This window comes from Pelobates fuscus, chromosome 4 (genome assembly GCF_036172605.1).
Source record: "Pelobates fuscus isolate aPelFus1 chromosome 4, aPelFus1.pri, whole genome shotgun sequence".
In the NCBI taxonomy this organism is placed as follows: Eukaryota; Metazoa; Chordata; class Amphibia; order Anura; family Pelobatidae; genus Pelobates; species Pelobates fuscus.
The window spans coordinates 175,435,766-175,455,481 of NC_086320.1; the positions used below are offsets into that span (position 1 = coordinate 175,435,766).

Here is a 19,716-nt window from a genome sequence, read left to right on the forward strand (position 1 = left end):
AGGTACAGTTAAAGGGCAGGAGGTGCAATAGCTGCTTTGGGCTTCTCTACTCCAGTGTGGATTGCCCATTCATACGTTTTCGGAGATTATTTTCTCTAAGTGCTGTAATGCATAAATTGAGGATTGTCTCTCATCACCTTTTTGTACTAGCATAGATCTGAAGCCACACTGGGATTTCTGAGGTCTAAAACCAGTTTGGCTCTACCAGCCTTAAGTGTCGTGCAAAGGCACCTCAAGTGCCATGCATGGCACACGTGCCATAGGTTGCCTACCTCTGCTCTAGACATTCCCCTGAGCATCAAGGGAACAGTAGCTCCCAAAAGCCACTTTTGCATATTCCATCATGTCCTGAGTCTGTTTTAAGTCTTCATCCACTGGTGATGATGAATTGCATATGGGGTGCAAATTGAAGCCTAGTTTAAACAGTTTAGAAATATTAATAGTGTGCCACTTGTGGGAGGGTGGGTGATAACCTTTGATGCACTGAAGAATCGAACACCTCTTACACCGTTTGATTTCTTTCGATATTTACAGGTCAGGGACTTTGCAAAAAAGAAAAAGGGTCAGGGAAGCAGCCCACAAACAAATTACCTTTTCCGAAAGGCTGTGTCATAATGAAACGCCTCAAAAGGGGCTTATCACTCTCTTATATGCATATTTATGCACGGAACCACCAGATTGGGGGCAAATGTCCTATATCACACAACGGGAAACTGATTTAGGGGAGGAACTGGAAGGCATTGAATAGCAAGATATTTGGGAAGCAGCTGCTTATTCCTCTACTTATGTCACCCTGCAGGAACAAAGTTTTAAGACCATGTTTCGCTGGTATACTACACCGGAGGGGTGTAGTGGTGTTGTGGAGACAGGCCTGGAGACTATGGTGAGGCCTCATAGAAAGCAGTTGTTGTTGGGGGATTCTATCATAAGAGGTGTGGAACTGGACAATAGTGATCCTGTGAGATGTCTTCCCAGAGCTACTGCTCACAAAGACGGGTTACGCATTTGTAATATTGTTAAGAGAGCAAAGCAGGAAGGGGGATTGGATGCACTTGTCCATCTAGGGACAAATGACTTGGCTTGCAATGAAGTTTCAGAGGTAAAGGAAGTTTATTGTGCTTTTGCCAATGATATACGGCAGTTTGCTTCAACACTGTCATTCTCTGAAGTTTTGCCTGTGCATAACACTTAGAATGACAAGCGGATGCGTATTAGGGACTTTAACTTGTGGCTTGGTGAATGGTGTCGGGAGCAAGGATTTTTCTTCATTTCTCATGGTAGATCTGTTTGGAATGGAAATAAACTGTACAAAAAAAAGATGGTTTACATCTTTCTCAAAAGGGAACATATGTTCTCAGTGAGCAGTTCAGAGATTTTGCTAGGATGTATGTAAACTTGGAGGAGGGGGGTGGGGGGCAAATGGTGATAAAGCATCAATCCAATTGCCCCCTAAAACAAGGACAGAATGTGCCTGTAGCAAATGTGTTAAAAAAATAATAAGTTTAGAGTCATGTCTACAAATGCTCGCAGTTTAGGGAAAAAAGAGCCATGAACTTGTGGCAATAATGGCAACTGATAGTAGATTTAGTCGCGGTTACTGAAACATGGTATAATGAGAAAAATGAATGGCACATAATAATACCAGGGTACTCTTTATATAGAAAAGAAAGGCAAGGCAAGAAAGGGGGAGGGGTGGCCCTGTATATAAAGGATAGCATAAAATCTAGCCTAATAAAAGTTAGTGAGGCAAACATAGAGTCCGTTTGGGTTACATTAGAATTTGGTAATCACACAGTAACTCGTGTAGGTGTGATTTATAGGTCCCCAGGACAAATTGAAGAGTTAGATAATCTACTAGTTGAGGAAATAGTTAAAATGCAAATGATGGGGGAAGTTATCATCATGGGTGACTTTAATCTTCCTGATGTGAACAGGAAAACCAAAATAGCGGCTTGTGCCAGGAGCACACATATTCTAAACTCCCTACTGGGATTGTCTCTAAAACAAGTTGTTGAGGAGTCAACTCGTAAAGAGGCCATACTAGATTTAGTATCAGATATTACTGTAGGTGAAAGTTTAGGATACAGTGATCATCAGTCAGTGTGGTTTAATATAAGAACAGTGATTGTGTCACACCACGCAAAAAAAGTTTTAGACTTTAGAAAAACAGACTATTCTAAAATTAGAATGTGTGTAAAGGAATCATTATCAGACTTGAGCAGTTTAAAAGGAGTCCAAGAGAATCGGGATTATTTAAAAGTTGCACTGCTGAAGGCAACATAAAATTGCATTAGGCTTGTCCGTAAAAGTAAAAAAATTCAAGAAACCACTGTGGTATTCCGCAGATGTGGCCAAAATAGTAAAAAACAAAAAGTTTACATTTAGTAACTTTAAAAAAAAAAAACCAGAGTGAGGAAGATCTATAAGATTAGGCAGAAAGAGGCTAAGCAAGTTATAAGAGCTTCCAAATCGCACACAGAAGAAAAAAAATAGTACAATCAGTTAAAAAAAGGGGCCAAAATATTTTTTAGATACATAAATGAGAAAAGGAAAGTAAAACAAGGATTAGTTAGATTAACCCCTTAAGGACCAAACTTCTGGAATAAAAGGGAATCGTGACATGTCACACATGTCATGTGTCCTCAAGGGGTTAAAAACAAAAGAAGCAAGGTATGTAGAAGAGGATAAAGGTCTAGCTCACTGCCTCAATAAATATTATGATATTAAGATATGTAACCGGGTTGATGTTCTAGGAGGGATAAGCCAAATGGCAAATGATTTAGGTAAACTAGAAAAATGGTCAGAGTTGTGGCAACTGACATTTAATGTGGATAAGTGCAAGGTAATGCTTCTTGGATGTAAAAACCCAAGGGCAGAGTATAGAATATTTGATAATCCTAACCTCAACATCCGAGGAAAGGGATTTAGGGGTAATTATTTCAGATGACCTAGGCAGGTCAGGCAGACAATGTAATAGAGCAGCAGGAAATGCTAGCAGAATGCTTGGTTGTATAGGGAGAGGTATTAGCAGTAGAAAGAGGGAAGTGCTTATGCCATTGTACAGAACACTGGTGAGACCTCACTTGGAGTATTGTACGCAGTACTGGAGACCATATTCAGACCATATTCCAGAAGGATATTGATACCTTAGAGAGAGTTCAAAGAAGGGCTACTAAACTGGTTCATGGATTGAAGGATAAAACTTACAAGGGAAGATTAAAGGATCCTAACATGTATAGCTTGGAGGAAAGACGAAATCGGGTGGATTTGATAGAAACATTTAAATACATAAAGGGAATCAACACAGTAAAGGAGGAGGAGACTATTTTTAAAAGAAGAAAAACTACCACAACAAGAGGACACATTCTATGTTTATATGTTTCAATAAGAGTAAAACGAGGAAAGAGTAAGCGCTCAATAACAATTGGGGCAGCAACCATATAAGGTAATCCCTCAGAAACCCATGGGGTATAACAAGAATAATAATAAAAAAAAAAAAAAAAAAAGATAAGGGCTGCGCCATAAAGACCTTATAACAATTAATAATCAAGATATGAGGGTAATCTGAATAAAAGAGTATTAACTGGAATGATCTTACTGTCCTTCCCCGGGCAGATCCACTCATATGAAAAGATAAATAAAATAAAGAACCAAATAGTGTAGTATGTCCAGTCTAATATAACAAATGATAAAAAGATGGTAATAAACTCACATATATTAGAGCTATAGCTAGCTCTAGTGTGACGAGCATACCGCTTATGGGATATAGGGTAGACTTCCTCCGTCAGGGGTATGTTCAACACTCAAAAAAGAAGGGGAAAAGGAGACAACTAATAGTCCTCTCTGTATAAAACAATGGTATATAAAATGTATATATAAAATGGCACTCACAAGAGAGCAGCAGACAAACTGCTCCATGATGATAGCGTTAGTGTTATGATTCCCACCTAGGATTACTTGGAGTCCAGGATGATAAAATGCCAGGTAAAAAAGTAAACATTATCAAGTGTATAAAAAGATGATTGGCACAAATAAAGTGACCAAAAAAAATCTTTAATGGATTAAAATACACAATATAAAATATCCACAACGTGTTTCGCCTTACATGGCTTCTTCACAATGGAATTGTTTTATGTTTAATAAGAGCCTGAACTAACTTGTGGCTCCCACGACCTCTTTAAGAGCCACGCTCCCAGTGCGAGGCTGGGCGCATTACCATTCACTGCAGTCAGTGCATGCTGGCCGCTCAGAAGAGATCAAGACACGCACGGCTGTGGAGGGAGGAATGCTCGAGCCACTCGGACCACGGACGGCCCCTGGATAAGGTAAGTACTGCCAAAGTTTTATGCATATGCTATGCCAAGAGTTGATGAACTTGTGGAAAGACTTTGGAACCTCACCACACTAGATGCAACCAAGGTATTGGCAAGTACCACTCACAGCCCAGGCAAAGAAAATAACTGCCTTTTGCATTGAATAAGTCTATCTGCAGTAGACTCCAGATAGACTTTTTCAATACAAAAGTATGACCTTTTGGCTTACATGGGGCTCCAGCAACATGCCAAAGAATGATGGAATGAATACTAAAGCCACATACCCCTTATGCAGCAGCTTACTTGGATGATGTGGTTATACACAGTGAAGATTGGGAGTCATTCTTACAAAAACTGCAAGTGGTCATTAAATCCATATGCAATGCTGGCCTGACAGCAAACCCTAGTAAGTGTACCATTGGCCTATAGGAGGCCAAGTATATAGAGTATTCCATTGGAGAGGGTCAAATTTCTGCTACTATAGCAGGCCCCTTAACTCACCTCAAAAAAGCCCCCAACATGGTGAAATGGTCATAAGAAGCTGAGCAAGCATTCAACCTGTATTGGTTACACACAATTTTCTAAGGAATTCATCCAACAAACAGATGCACCTGATGTAGGACTTGGAGCAGTGCTTTTACAGGAAAGTCAAGATGAAGAGCACTCAACTCTGTACCTGAGCAGGAAACTTCAATCTAGAAAAATAATTAATTTACCAGTCGATAAGGAATGTAACTAGTAAATGGGCTTTGGAAACTCAAGTACCGTCATTATCTTTTCCAGATCATTATATATAGCATCATTACGTTCCCACCCATCTACTATGTTAGATATAAAACTAACTAGTTACAAAGGTGAAGAAGGTGTGGATCTGTTGATACAGATTTCAGAAATGTATTTCCTGTCCTTTCTCCTGTAAAGGGGAGGACCTAACCCATAAGTAAATGCTGCCATGTATAATCAGGAAAAGAAAAGTATGAAACAATTTGCTTTCATCACTGTGTAAAGTCAAACCAATGTAATTGTATACAAAGATATCAGTATCAGGTGAATGACCAGCAAAAAAAAAAAAAGTCTAGCTATCCATTTATCAGACTGTCCCATCTTGCAGGGCAATATGGATAGTGTGGATGATGAAAGATTTTTATAGCTTGTAACAGGTTGTTCTTGAAACCCAGTTGGAAGGATCTTGTTCTTAAGAGAACATATGTGGTTTCTAAACAATGTGGTTCAAGGCAGGAGACTAAGTGTTGCAAGTCTGTATCCATGTATCCTTAGAAGGGGAGTCCTTCAAAAAGTGAGGATACCCTAACTATTGTTGGCCAATGCTTCATCCAACATGTGGGGTTTGTAACCTTTTTCAAGGAATCGACTGTGCATTTCAAGTAACTGAGTCTCACATGTGGCGATCTATGAAGTGGTAAGGTATCCAAAGGAACTGTGACACCGGGAGTCAATTTGAGCTTTAGGATGAAAGCTATCTGTAAAGCAGAGAGTTCATATTTTTTTTGTATAGAGAATATCCAAGGTGAGTACCCTTGCAGGAGATCAACAAGTCAAGGAATTCAATTTAACTGGCATCTTATTTCAAAAATAATTTAACAGTGGTAGGTAAGGGTTTGAGGTGCTGTTAGATTGCAAAAAGTTCTGCCTCCTTATTAGCAGCAAGTCATTGATGTAGCAAGTTAGTCAACCAGTGTCTATACAGTGTTAGAATATGTATGGTTTTGTACAAAAGTTTTCTTCAAAGTTTTTGAAGGTCAGCAATAATTGAAAAAATAAAAATAATTAAAAAAAGTTTAAAAGCAAATTTGATTTCTTGCCCAGAAATCTGGGGAACCAGACAGGACCCAGCTCCTTGTCAAATATTGACTCTCCTATTAAAGGAACATTTCAAACCCCTGCCAGGTGCCACTTAGACAACTGGTCCGGTTTCCTCCTGGTTGTTTAGCTCAGAAGAGCTCAATTGCTTAGAGCACCTGCCTTGCATAGACTTCTCATTGAGCTTGAGAAGTCTGTGATGGGACAGCCACAGAAATTTTGAGCTGGAGAAGAGAGGGAGGGCTTCAGACAAGAGATCTGTGAAAACTTTCCCAGTTGTTTCCATAAAGTAACACAGTTACTATGTCCCATAGAGGCAAGAAAAGCACACAAACTCCAGTAATGCAGGGGTAAAGGATAGGCTCATATATCCAAAAGCAGATGAGCAAATTGGCAGTCCAGAAATTAACAGCACTGTGAGGAGAGCAGGAAACACAGCAATGCATGTGAAATGATTAAGTAAAATTGCCACAATTCAAGAGGAGGTTTGCATGAGGCACACACTAGTGCCAAAAAGAAGGAATAACAAACAAATTTAAAAAAATAAATTAATTTAAACAGAAATAATGATTTAATTGGCTTTTGCCATAGGAAATGCTATCTTGTAATGGAGCATGGTCCTTAACAAATATTTTCTTTAAAACTCTAAGCTGTCCATATTCTGTTGGCTGTTGTAAAAGAATAAATGCTGTTTATTTCAATTAGGAAAAAAAAAAAAAAAAATGATTTTTGCACAAATATACTGCAAAATTGAAGCATAAAAGTTTTAGTGGCAACAAACTTCTACCCACTGTCCCATGCAATATTAAACTGCATGAACATCCCAGAGTGCTGTAATTAAGAAGTTATGTCAGTCAAGTAAAGGTCAAAATGTTACTTAAGAGTACATTCCACTTAATGAGTGTGGTGGACCACCTGGTACCCCGACGGTATTCCTCCGCCAAGCACGCTCCCTAGCTATCGCCAGGACACCATCAGCACTTCAGCTCCTAGATCCTGCTTCTAGTGATTAAAGCACTCCTGCAGAGAATATAGCTGGTACACCCAAACACTATTCGAGACTCAGTGAAGGTGTAAAGGTTTAATATGGTCAAGGTGCCTGCTTTTATGCACAGTCCCCCCAGCATGGGGTCTCCCTTCAATGCAAGACAAGCCCCTCCCATAAATCTCAGTGCCTGGGAGATAATTGCCTTAAAGACTGGTAAGCTAATTCTCTTCCAGAGAGGCAAACCTAAAAATATAAAAACATAAAAGTACCCCACAACATCATAAAAACATAAAATAACCCCACAAATAATACATCCCCCATAGCCCTGATCTGAGTGCGCAAGTTCTTCAAATTGCGCTCAGATCCATGCAGTGTAGAGGAAACGCCACTGTGTTAAAGTTCTGACCGGCTGCACACGTGGTCCTATGCCCAAAACCGTTCCAGGGCGTTTGGTGCTTTGGATGGTCAACTTTTGCGAGTTACTGAGTCCGAAATATAGGGTGCTCCGGACCAAGTTGTCCGGGAGCCAAACAGTCACCTCATGCCGAAAACAGTTCCATGACAATCATCAATCAAGTATTGCTGAGGACAATTCGGTGCTTTCTACATACAAACGGCCGCCAAGGAGCTAGTGTTTTGGTTCCATTTGAAGAGAAGCACTATATAAAAGACACCTGACTCCCAGTTATTATTAATTACTACAAAGTTGTGCAACATTCCACATAGTACGTAAACTTACCATTAGTACTTAGGGTACTGGTAGCAGCTTAAATTACATTCTCTTGATGGTAGGAGGTACTGATAATCTTCACTGTCTGAGACGTGTCCCCCCTATCCCCTCCCCTCCCCTCCCCCCCCCCCCCCCTCTGTTAATATGAGGTACTGGAGATCCAAAATATCACTTTTATGTGTTGGTGTTTAGGTTCAGCATTGTAGAAAGTGTTTTTTTTTCCACCACACATTTTGTCAATGAGAGTTAATGTAATAATCATACAAACTGTGCATGTTTTGTAAAGACTAAAATAAAAGCAAAGAAAACCAGATATTGAATACAGATGCTGAAGGGGAAAACACAAGAAACGAGGTAAGGCCAGGTGAGTGTCTTCCCAGCCATCCAAGCAACTGAGAAGACAGAGAAGGGACCCAGGAATTTGCAATAAATAGAGATCCAGATTAGGGCCCTGTAATGTAAAAGTCTCCGGCCAAAGGGGTTAAAGTGATTCAGTAGTTGTTGATAATACTTTTTAAATCAACTTTAATTGTCAGCACCTGTGAAACTGTTCAGATAGAGGGCAAAACAGACAGAAAAAAAACAAAACAAAAAAAAACAGTTTATGACTTCAAAACACCCAAGATTGGGACAATAACATTTTAACACATAGCCAAAGTCATGCTGGAAAGGTTGAAAAGATTGAAAGAAAGGGCTGTTGAGCAAGAGTCCACACATGACAAAGCTTGACCAGTTTTGCCATGATGAATGGTCAAAAATGGCATGGTTCCATTGTACCTCAAAAACTTAAAGGACCACTATAGGCACCCAGACCACTTCAGCTTAATGAAGCGGTCTGGGAGCCAAGTCCCTCTAGGATTAACCCTTTCTGCTGTCAACATGTTTACCTATGGGCTAATCTAGCCTCTAGTGGCTGTCTCATTGATTTTGTAATTTCAAAATCTAAGGTATATTGTTAAAATCAAAATCTTTGTCTCCCTTTGAATTCCATGTTGCAATACAACAAAATGTGGGTGAATAATTATACAAAACACGGAACCATGATAACATGTTAAAGGCTGCCTACAAATTTATCTAAGTGATAAACAATCTCTATACAAGGCAAGAACAAAAATAATCTTCAAAGCAGACTAGATTAGTCTCATTAAAGGATTGAAACATGAGATATTTGTGTTTTTGCATGATTTTGTCAAGTATATGATACAATAAATGCAAACTCTTTACACAAGTCTGAGTCAGAGTTTTAAACAGAGATGTTCAAGCAAACATTTTGTCAACAAATGTTTTGAATGAAAACTTATTGGCAATATAGAAGATCTAGTTAACTTTTAATAAAAAACAAACATTTTACAAATGCGCTTCATATTGAAATTTCCTACCTTTTCAAGTCCAGTTGTTGAATCTTCAATGTCATCGGGGAGAAGTATAATCATACTGAGTTCATTATTAACATAAGGTATCTCAATAATTTTGGTCAACAAATCACCAACATAAGTCATCTGATATTTTGCTTTCTTGTACATCATCTGTACAGGTTTTGATTCATTCTAAAAAAAAAAAAAAAAAAAAAAAAGGAAACAAAAATTCAAATTTACTATATCCATAGACTGTACAGAAAACCCTTATTCTATGTAACACAATTTTACAGTACATTTTGTGTGTGTTTATAGATTCCTTAAGAGTTTCTAACGACACACCATATTCCTTCAGTATACGAATAGCCTTCAATAGTGTGAAGTTCATGCAGCCAATTCTGAAGAACTGAAGTAGATTCATCATAGTTGAGATACTATATTATATAATAATATATTGGGACATTCATGTTAATAAATTAATTAAATAGGAACGGGTTATGAAAGAATTATGTATTATCGTGACACATAATCAAAATAACCATTCCTAGAGTGCTTAAGTACCAACCTTCTATAATAGCTTTAATATCCACCGTAATCACTAAAAAGCTTTCTAAATTAATATTTACCTATAGTCAGTTTATAATTTAGTTCCATCTACACACACACACACACACACACACACACACACACACACACACACACACACACACACACACACACACACACACACACACACACACACACACACACACACACACACACACACACACACACACACACACACACACACACACACACAACACACACACACACACACAAACACACACACACATATTAAACTTCTGCTTCAGCCATCCTTGGTTTCTAACTTCATCTGTCAAATGCAGGGGGACTAGCCATCATTTTCAAACTGGACTGCTCTTGTGGAAGGGATCAGTCTGATATAAGAACGATTAAGATTCTTTCTATAATGGCAAAATCAAGCTAAAACTTGTATGTGATCTGTGCAAAGACCACCCAAGGAAAAGCCAATTGGTTTTTGCAGCTTCATAACTACAATCTCTGGATACATAATCTCATCAATGCAACATAGTAAAAACGTTTAATTTCTACCTCTGAGTATGCATTGGTAATGGTTTAGCTGGTTCACATGTCAAGAAACATGTCTAATAAAACAGATTATACCATGATTATCATGTTGTTGTTTTTTTTTTTTTTCCTTACTTGTCTTTTCACTCTATGCTTACATAAACCAAATGATTGGTCAATCCAGATATAACCTTAATTCTTGTATACACAATTTCTGTCCGATTCAGAAATTTTAGGTAATGACATAATGTTTATCTACTGACTAGGTTATGATACCTCATATTGTCACACATTCGTTGAGAGGATTTCTAGCAAAGTGCTTAGAAGAACGCAAGGGAGAGGCATGATAAAAAAAAAAAGGCACTGTAAAAAAAAAAAAAAAAAAAAAAAAAAAAAAAAAAAAAAAAGGGTAATAAGGGGGGGACGGGGGACCTACTGTCCTCCCCCGCCGGCCCCCACCCCTGGACGGCGGGTGGGGGCCATAATGGGAATGAGGGGGGACCTACTGTCCTCCCCTCAGGCCCCCACCCCTGGGCGGCGGGTGGGGGCCCTAATGGAAAAAAGGGGGGGGGGGGACCTACTGTCCTCCCCCCGCCCCCACCCCTGGGCGGCGGCACTAAGTAAATCCCCCCCCCCCCCCCCATCAAGGTGACTAGGGGTGCCCAAGCCCCTAGTCACCCACCCCCCACCCAAATAAAAAATGCCCCTACCTACCCCCCTCACCCTAAAAAATAGTGAGGGGGGAATAAAATTGCTAACCTGTAAAGTAAAATTAAACTTACCATTCAACGTCTTCTTTTTTCTAAAATCTTCATTTTTCAGCCCCAAAAAAGGCCAAATAAAAAACCATCATAGCCGTCGAACTAAAAATAAAATAAAAAACCCGAGCGCAAAAAAAAAAAAACAACACCGACGAAAAAGAAAAAACCCGAGCGCACAAAAAAATAATCCATCTTCACCCATGGAGGGCTCCGCGCAGACTGAGCTCCGCAGGGCGGGGCAAGGCTTATAAAGCCTTGCCCCGCCCTGCAATTAGCCTAAGAACACTCTGATTGGTGGGTTTAAGCCAATCAGAGTGCTCTTTGTCATTTTACAAGCGTGGGAAAGTTCTTTGGAATTTTCCCACGCTTGTAAAATGACACAGAGCACTGTGATTGGATGGCTTGAAATCCATCCATTATTTTTTTGTGCGCTCGGGTTTTTTCTTTTTCGTCGGGTTTTTTTTTTTGCGCTCGGGTTTTTTATTTTATTTTTAGTTCGACGGCTATGATGGTTTTTTATTTGGCTTTTTTGGGGCTGAAAAATTAAGATTTTAGAAAAAAAGAAGACGTCGAATGGTAAGTTTAATTTTACTTTACAGGTTAGCAATTTTATTCCCCCCTCACTATTTTTTAGGGTGAGGGGGGTAGGTAGGGGCATTTTTTATTTGGGTGGGGGGTGGGTGACTAGGGGCTTGGGCACCCCTAGTCACCTTGATGGGGGGGGAATTTACTTAGTGCCCCCACCCGCCGCCCAGGGGTGGGGGCAGTAGGTCTCCCCCCCCCTTATTACTATGATGGCCCCCACCCGCCGCCCAGGGGTGGGGGCCGGGGGGGGGGAGGACAGTAGGTCCCCCCCCCTCTTATTACTATGATGGCCCCCACCCGCCGCCAAGGGGTGGGGGCCGGGGGGGGAGGACAGTAGGTCCCCCCCCCTCTTATTACCATTATGGTCCCCACCCGCCGGCCAGGGGTGGGGGCCGGGGGGGGAGGACAGTAGGTCCCCCCCCTCTTATTACCATTATGGCCCCCACCCGCCGCCCAGGGGTGGGGGCTGGGGGGGAAGGACAGTAGGTGTCCCCCCCCCTTTATTACTATTATGGCCCCCACCCGCCGGCCAGGGGTGGGGGCCGGGGGGGGAGGACAGTAGGTCCCCCCCCTACTACTATTTTGGCCCCCACCCGCCGGCCAGGGGTGGGGGCCAGGGGGGGGAGGACAGTAGGTCCCCCCCCTCTTATTACCATTATGGCCCCCCGCCGCCCAGGGGTGGGGGCTGGGGGGGAGGACAGTAGGTCCCCCCCCCTTTATTACTATTATGGCCCCCACCCGCCGGCCAGGGGTGGGGGCCGGGGGGAGGACAGTAGGTCCCCCCCCCTACTACTATTATGGCCCCCACCCGCCGGCCAGGGGTGGGGGCCGGGGGAGAGGACAGTAGGTCCCCCCCCTACTACTATTATGGCCCCCACCCGCCGCCCAGGGGTGGGGGCCGGGAGGACAGTAGGTCCCCCCCCCCTCTTATTACCATTATGGCCCCCACCCGCCACCCAGGGGTGGGGGCCGGGGGGGAGGACAGTAGGTCCCCCCCCCTTTATTACTATTATGGCCCCCACCCGCCGGCCAGGGGTGGGGGCCGGGGGGGGGGAGGACAGTAGGTCCCCCCCCATACTACTATTATGGCCCCCACCCGCCGCCCAGGGGTGGGGGCCGGGGGGGAGGACAGTAGGTCTCCCTCCCTTATTTTACTTTACGGCCCCCACCCGTCATTTAGGGGTGGGGGGCAATATTTTTTTTTTATTTTTTTTCTACAGTGAGCAGCCACAGGCTGCTCACTGCTTACTAGACATGCCCCTACTCGCGGTATAGCGAGTAGGGGCATATTATTTACTAATACCAAGTCATTTTTACTTGGTGTTAGTAAATTTGGCTGAAAGACCAATTTAGGTCTTTCAGCCTTTTAGTAGATAGCTCCCTGATACCGTGGGAATTAGGGAGTTATCTACTAAGCGGCTGCAAGATGCAGCCACAGCAATGAATAGGATCGGAGTTTCATTCATTTGAATGAAATTCCGATCCGAACAAAGTACCGAATTGCTTCCTAACACCAATGGAGAAACAGTGCTCATTCTGTTAGGATGCAATTCGGCAGTTTTGCCGGCGTTCTGTCTAAGTGACAGGACTTTCGGCAATACTGACAGGAAGCATTGTGGGAACAGGGAGGAAAGCTAGGGATCATGGGAAAATTGCTCTGACCAGCGGAAATGAAGCACACTTTGCTCCTCCGCTGGTCAGAGCTGGTCAAGCGGAGGAATCCTCCATAAGACAGAGTCCCTACTTTGTCTTATGATTTTAAAGAAAACTAAAGAAGAATGGAAGAAAAGAATAACAGATCCCGAGAGAGGGGGAGGAGAGGAAGAGATTGAGGAAAGGTAAGTTCGGCATGACAGTGCCGCTTTAAAGAATAGAAGGAATCCTGGAATAAGCAGTGTATCTACACATGAAAGAGGGTAAATAATTGAATATTGCTTACTCAAAATGGCTGATGTAAATCAGACTTCTGCTTGGTCTGACAAAACCATATTTCTTATTCAGGTTGAATGAACCATAAAACATCATAGATAGAAATATGATCACTCCCTTCAAGTAATTGCATTTTTCTTTTTTTTTCTTTTTTTTTTTTTTAAAGTAAAGCAACACGTTTCAATTTCTATAATTAATGAACCATGCAGACCAGTTTATAAAATGCTAAACATGTACCTTGCTGAGTCGAAACGGCATTTCGCTTGTGCGCTGCTTTTCAAATTGGTTTGCCCAGTTTCCTTTAAAGTAAATTGCATTCACAAGTACTAGTCTGGTCAGAGAATCCACACTGCCACTTGGTAATAGGTCCTGGATTTTACCTGAAATAACACAAAATGTAAAAGTTATAAATAAAACAAAATAGTTTTACTAAAGTCTGGACAAAGGACCAAGTTATGGCTCCTATAAAATATCTACCTTTTAGAACATTTAAGACATATCTGCACAGATACACCAATTTCTAGGTTCCAAGTTACATACACACATTACTTATCAGTACTTCACATATAAAAGGAACACTTAAAGCACCATAACCACTACTGCTCTACCAAGCTTAGCTGAGATCTTATAGCGGAGAGGAGGATACAGTGGAGGCAGGGAGTTACGCCAAGCAGACCCCAGATAAGACGTCAAACCATTACTGAATGGTTTGACTACGCACACTGAGGGCTGTGATGGTACTATTGGCAACGTATGCACAACAACGTGCAAATCCAACTCTCTCCTTTTCCAAAGGATGGACTTTAGACAGAAAATTTTTGTGCCAATATTTAATAAAACTCTGTTGCAAATTTAAAATGCTTACTTTAAATAAGCACTCTGGGCACTGTATTACATTTTACAAATGGTTTAACCTCACAATAGTGAAGACAGCACAGGTCCAAACTTACTTCTGCGGTTTTGTTTTCTAATTATGTTTAGCAAATACACAATTTAGTGAATATGCATAATAATATACACTGGAACCTAAAACCATCCAATGACAAGAAAGTTTCTATTAAATAGCAGTGTTACAAAGTTACATTTGATAAAGACAGCAGAACTTAAAAGACCACTTTAGGCACCCAGACCACTTCAGCTCAATTAAGTGGTCTGGGTACCATGTCCATCTAGGGTTAACCCTGCAGCTGTAAACATAGCAGTTTCAGAGAAACTGCTATGTTTACATTAGGGTTAATCCAGCCTCTAGTGGCTGTCTCATTGACAGCCGCTAGAGGCGCTTCCGGGCTTCTCACTGATTTTTACAGTGAGAAGACGCTGCCGTCCATAGGAAAGAATTGAGAAATGCTTTCCTATGGACTGACTCGTCTTAGAGCCCAGTCAATTACGGTTACAAGCTCTGTCCCTTGTACATGGCAGTCCACACAGAGAAAGCATACACAGAGGAGGAGAATTAAACACTGTTTCTATTTCTACTTCTTATTTACATTGTTTTCTATGGCTTTGCTTGACTGAACTGGATTTTTCATTTTTATTGCGTGATATAAGTGACAGTTCTCATGTAATGCAGTAATATAGATCATGGCAGGGCAAATATTTAAAACCAATAGCCACAGGCAAAACAGTGGCCAAAAAATTATGTTTGACTCCATTCCAAGACATTTGGTGCATGCAAGCTCTATTGTCTTCCACACACGGCTAACCAGCATGTGTATTGTTTATGTAGACGAAAGGCAAGAAAGTCAAAGATAAAACAAGCGGAATAAACAATTCTGACAATTAGATGCAAGTGAATGATTAATGTCTGAATCACTGATGTAAATAGATTATCACTACAGGAGCATGTATTTTACTTTATATAAAACAAACCCCACCTTCTACCGCTTTCTGAAAGTTGTATTTTTTTTTTTTACCTTCGGTTTTTTGTGCCACCCAGTCATTTATTTCCTTCCTGGAGTCTTCAGACTTTGCACAAAAATCTACAGACTTTAAATCTGCAAGGTAGTATTTCATAGTCGATCCAAGAAATTCCTAATAACATGCAAGGTAACATTTTAATCACACTGGTAGAACAATCTGCAAATATTTAACCCCCACCCTGTATCTGCTACGAATTTACTTGCCACCTCAAATGCATCATGAATCTGTATGTGCAACATTTCAGCTTGAAACACTCCATATCCAGACATATTTGCACATTTGTGCCAGGAGCTAGTTACACCCTTCTTTGTTTCGGACTGCTTAACGTCAGTTCTGTGCATAAAATAAGTCTGTTGCAGTGCAGGCATGTACTTCGCACTTGCTACAGACATAGTCAGCTTCCTCCCTTCAAGCAGGGCTGGGAGCATGCCTGCAAGGAAAAGCAACCATGTCCCCTCCCTCCCCACCTAACACCTTGTTTCAGACCTACCGCTATCCCCATCTCCCTATACTATTAAATAAAAGAAAGTTTTTTTCCCCATCCTTTCCCTCGCTGTGTCTGCTCACACTCCCTTGCCAGATTAGAGACTGCAGATGCACATGTTTTCCAGCTTTTTATTCTATAAACTAACTCATGTGATATAGAAAGGAAATGCAGGAAACCAGCACCTTTACAAGTGTCCTCTCAACTCAAATAAAGATGGAGCGATATGCAAAACAAGAGGACAAATAAAACGGAATATGGTGTAGTATTTTTGAGAAAAAAAAAAAAATGCTCTTACAATCTTCTTAAGCTTGAAATCAGCTCCAGATATATCTGCTTGGACGGTACAATCCCATACCCCATGGTATAGTTGTTTTTTCGTTATTTATTTTTTTTTTTTATGTGCCATTTTGCTCATAAATATTATTTGTAGTCGTACTGTCCATCTTTTTCTTTTGTTCTACTATTGGTGACTAAGAAATATATACTGGAGGAAATAGACATGCTAACCAAGTGTTCCTACCAGAGCTGGGTCTATTTGGCTCCGATTCTAGTACTCTGACTACTATGAGCTGGCACTCAGCACATTTTTTTTTTTTTTTTGTGTTTTATATGCAATAATGATTTTAAAGAGATAGATCACATCATCTGAGAAGTTAAGTATTTCACAGTATGTATTCAGCAAACATTATGGTATTTTGTATACATTTGTGTTTCACATTTATCATTTCTGTGAAGTCAGTGGATGAGGTTTACTGCAAGTCACTATAAATAATTAGGAGTTTCATAGGTGTTTGATCTATAAATGTACTTTTGTGTTTGTTATAACACTCAATTCTTTAAGTATTTCAGTGTGTCTTTTCCCCATTCCCAAAGTCATACTCTTCTCATACATGTCAACCCTCCCCAATCCATACTGAGCACTCCGGCAAATCAGTCATGGTGCATATAGGAATGGCTGAGTTGGGTAGTTGAACAAGCTCCCCAGCTAGCTTGCACCCAGTAAAGGGTCCCTGCTGCTAAAAAGTCCCCCCCTTGCTGGACCCACTGAGGCACAGCTAAGGGGCCTTTCCAAAGACCCCACTAGGCTGCCTCTCAGGGTGCCTGTCTCTAGCATGCGGCAGAGGCTCCAGGAGCAAAGTCTCTGCCGGGAGATCACAGTATGCATACTGCCCGTAACTCAGACAGCTCCATGCAGCTCTTTCTGCAAGAAGTGACATCATGCTTGCGGAGATGCCTGATCAGTGTTACAGGCAGCATCCAGCATCTCAAGGGATTTTTGGAGGGACACCTGGGACAAAGATTCCCCCCCACACCTCTCTCCATGGTCAAAGGGGTAGGAGAATAAACAAATTTTTCCCCCTTAAAAATGTATCTTATCCTTCTCACTTCACCTACCCCAGGCACCCAACTACAGCCCTTACCCCCAGACACCCACTACAGCCTTTGTCCACAGGCAACCCTCTAGAGCAGTTATCCCTCCCTGCTCCCACAATGAGAGCGTGTAATTAAATTTGCTTTATTTTAATGGAGAAACTTGCCAGAAAGAATGACCCAATCTAAAAACAGTGCTTTATTAAAAACAAGTTTTTTGGTTAGATTAACTCCTTAAACTTAAATCTTGCAGTGTTAGGGGGCCCTGCGGGTGTGGGAGTCATGCCTGTGCGTCTCTCACACAACTATTCTGGGTGCTGCACAGCACGCCCATAATATCTGTGTGAGAGCTGCACAAAGGAGGAGTAGGAGAGTAGTAGTAGTGAAAAAACCTTGCACCAGGAGGGGGGCCCCTTGATCTACCCATTGCTCGAGGGCCCTGTGAGTTGTCAGTCCGCCCCTGGCAACGTATGCAGCATCTCTGATCCCCAAGCTTGTAGAGTCCATGTCAATTGCAATACACCTAGAAGATGAAGGGGTAAGCAGATATTTGAAACCCAAAACAGCTTGCCTTGGCTCCGTTTTCACTTGTCCATTGTGAGAGAGAGTCAATAGAACCTTTTGGGCCCTGTATAAAAATTGGGCTGAGCATTCTGTAAAATACATTTCATTTTTGACAAATATGACAAACCATAAATATATTAATAAATAAGTAGATAACTAGCTTTACTGATCAGAAGCGTATACACGTACATCAAGAAATGTAAAAGATTTTTCTCCATAGAGCCGATTAGCTGTTCTCAACAGGTAATCCGTGCCTGGCTTGTTGATGTCATTGATAAGTGACTGGAAGTCCACGTGTAGGTCTTTTGCTTTTTCAAATTGAAGCACCTGTTGAGGGTGAAAATAAAAAATAAAAAAAAGTAGGTTGATGTTCCTTAAGAAAACAAACCACAAGAGATGTGATCAAAGGAAATCAGGATGATTAATTCCTTAAGGACAGGAGGCAATTGTACAAGTCCTGATCAAAGCAAACCTAGAATTTAAGCAATATGTCTGTTCAACCATATTTCACCTCTTTCATATTAAGTGCAACCACACCTATTATAGATCACTTTGTTAAGGAAAAATAGGGATTTCATTTCACATCAAATTCACATATTTATAGATGAACCAAATGAATATTTGTGTTATTTTTCTGTTCTGCATGGCATTTTGAACTGTGAATGTCAAAATACTGTTCACTTTTACTGCAATAAAACAAACACATATGTATTCAACAAGGTCTAACTAGTACAACGAAACCCACCCTGTATAGGTTTTATGATGTTTTGGCAAGTTCAGGGTCAAATATAGGACTTTCCCCCTTTCAGTTTTTACACTTTGAAATTTGCCAGATTGCTTTGCTGGGCCTGTGTTGCCATTGAGACCGCACTGCAGCCCAGAAATGAAAATTACCCCCATCATAGCATACCATTTGTAAATGTAGACAACCCAGAGTATTCAAAACAAGGTATGATCAGTCATTGTTAGTAGCCACCTAGTCACAAAATCTGGCCAAAGTTAGTGTTCATATTTTGCCTTTTTTTTTTTTCACACAAATGCTTCACATTCACTGAATAATGAGATTATTATTATGATGATTATTAGTTTTATTGCTCTAAAATACTCAGATTTGTATTAAGTAAAATTTCATGAGTATAACAGTACCCTCCATGTATACGTTTTATGGTTCTTTGGTATGTTACACAGTCAAATATAGGGCTTACAAATTAAATTCTCACAGTGGGACCAAGTGCCAGCTTGGCCAATCAGCACCTCCTCCTAGAGATACATTGAATCAATGCATCTCTATGGGGAAACTTCAGTGTCTTCATCTACAAAGCGTGGAGATGCTAGTGGCCGTCTGAGAAGTGGCCACAAGAGGTGTTTCTTGGGAGCAATGTAAACACTGTTTTTTTCCGAAAAGACAGTGTTTACAGCAAAAAGACTGCAGGGACATGGTATAGACACTGGAACAACTGCATTAAGCCATCGTTTTTCTGGTGACTATGGTGTTCCTTTAAGTATATACTTTTTCCTGTATTTCAGTGTTTGGGGGACTGCCTGACAACCCAAGCGGTCACTCTGCAGGCACTGGTGCTCACTGCCAATCCGGTCATGCGATCGCAATGCCAGGGTTGTCTGGGTTATCAGGCAGCCCCCCCTACCAGGATCGCCGGGATAGGCTAGTATAGCATGCCGGGGAGGTCCACCCTTTGCAGGATATAATAGCATGCACGCAGTCCTTAAAGGGTTAAGCATAAATAACTCTAGATCTACACTGAGCAGCCACAACATTCAAAGTGACAGGTGATATGGATAACA

General features: G+C 41.2%; 2 protein-coding genes across 3 annotated transcripts in view; both read right to left on the reverse strand.

Moving 5' to 3' along the window:
- Positions 1–19,716, reverse strand: part of LOC134608734 (leukocyte elastase inhibitor-like) — a 481,333-nt gene that overhangs the window by 76,671 nt on the left and 384,946 nt on the right. The gene's annotated exons all lie outside the window — the stretch shown is intronic.
- LOC134608735 (serpin B6-like) overlaps positions 1–19,716 on the reverse strand; it is a 62,459-nt gene that overhangs the window by 9,559 nt on the left and 33,184 nt on the right. For both annotated transcript variants that reach the window (XM_063451806.1, XM_063451805.1), the window contains exons 3-6: positions 18,103–18,240; positions 15,485–15,602; positions 13,809–13,951; positions 9,232–9,399 (exon numbers count right to left, since the gene is read on the reverse strand). In XM_063451806.1, the coding sequence (XP_063307876.1) occupies positions 9,232–9,399; positions 13,809–13,951; positions 15,485–15,602; positions 18,103–18,240 (567 nt within the window). The remainder of the gene's footprint in view (positions 1–9,231; positions 9,400–13,808; positions 13,952–15,484; positions 15,603–18,102; positions 18,241–19,716) is intronic.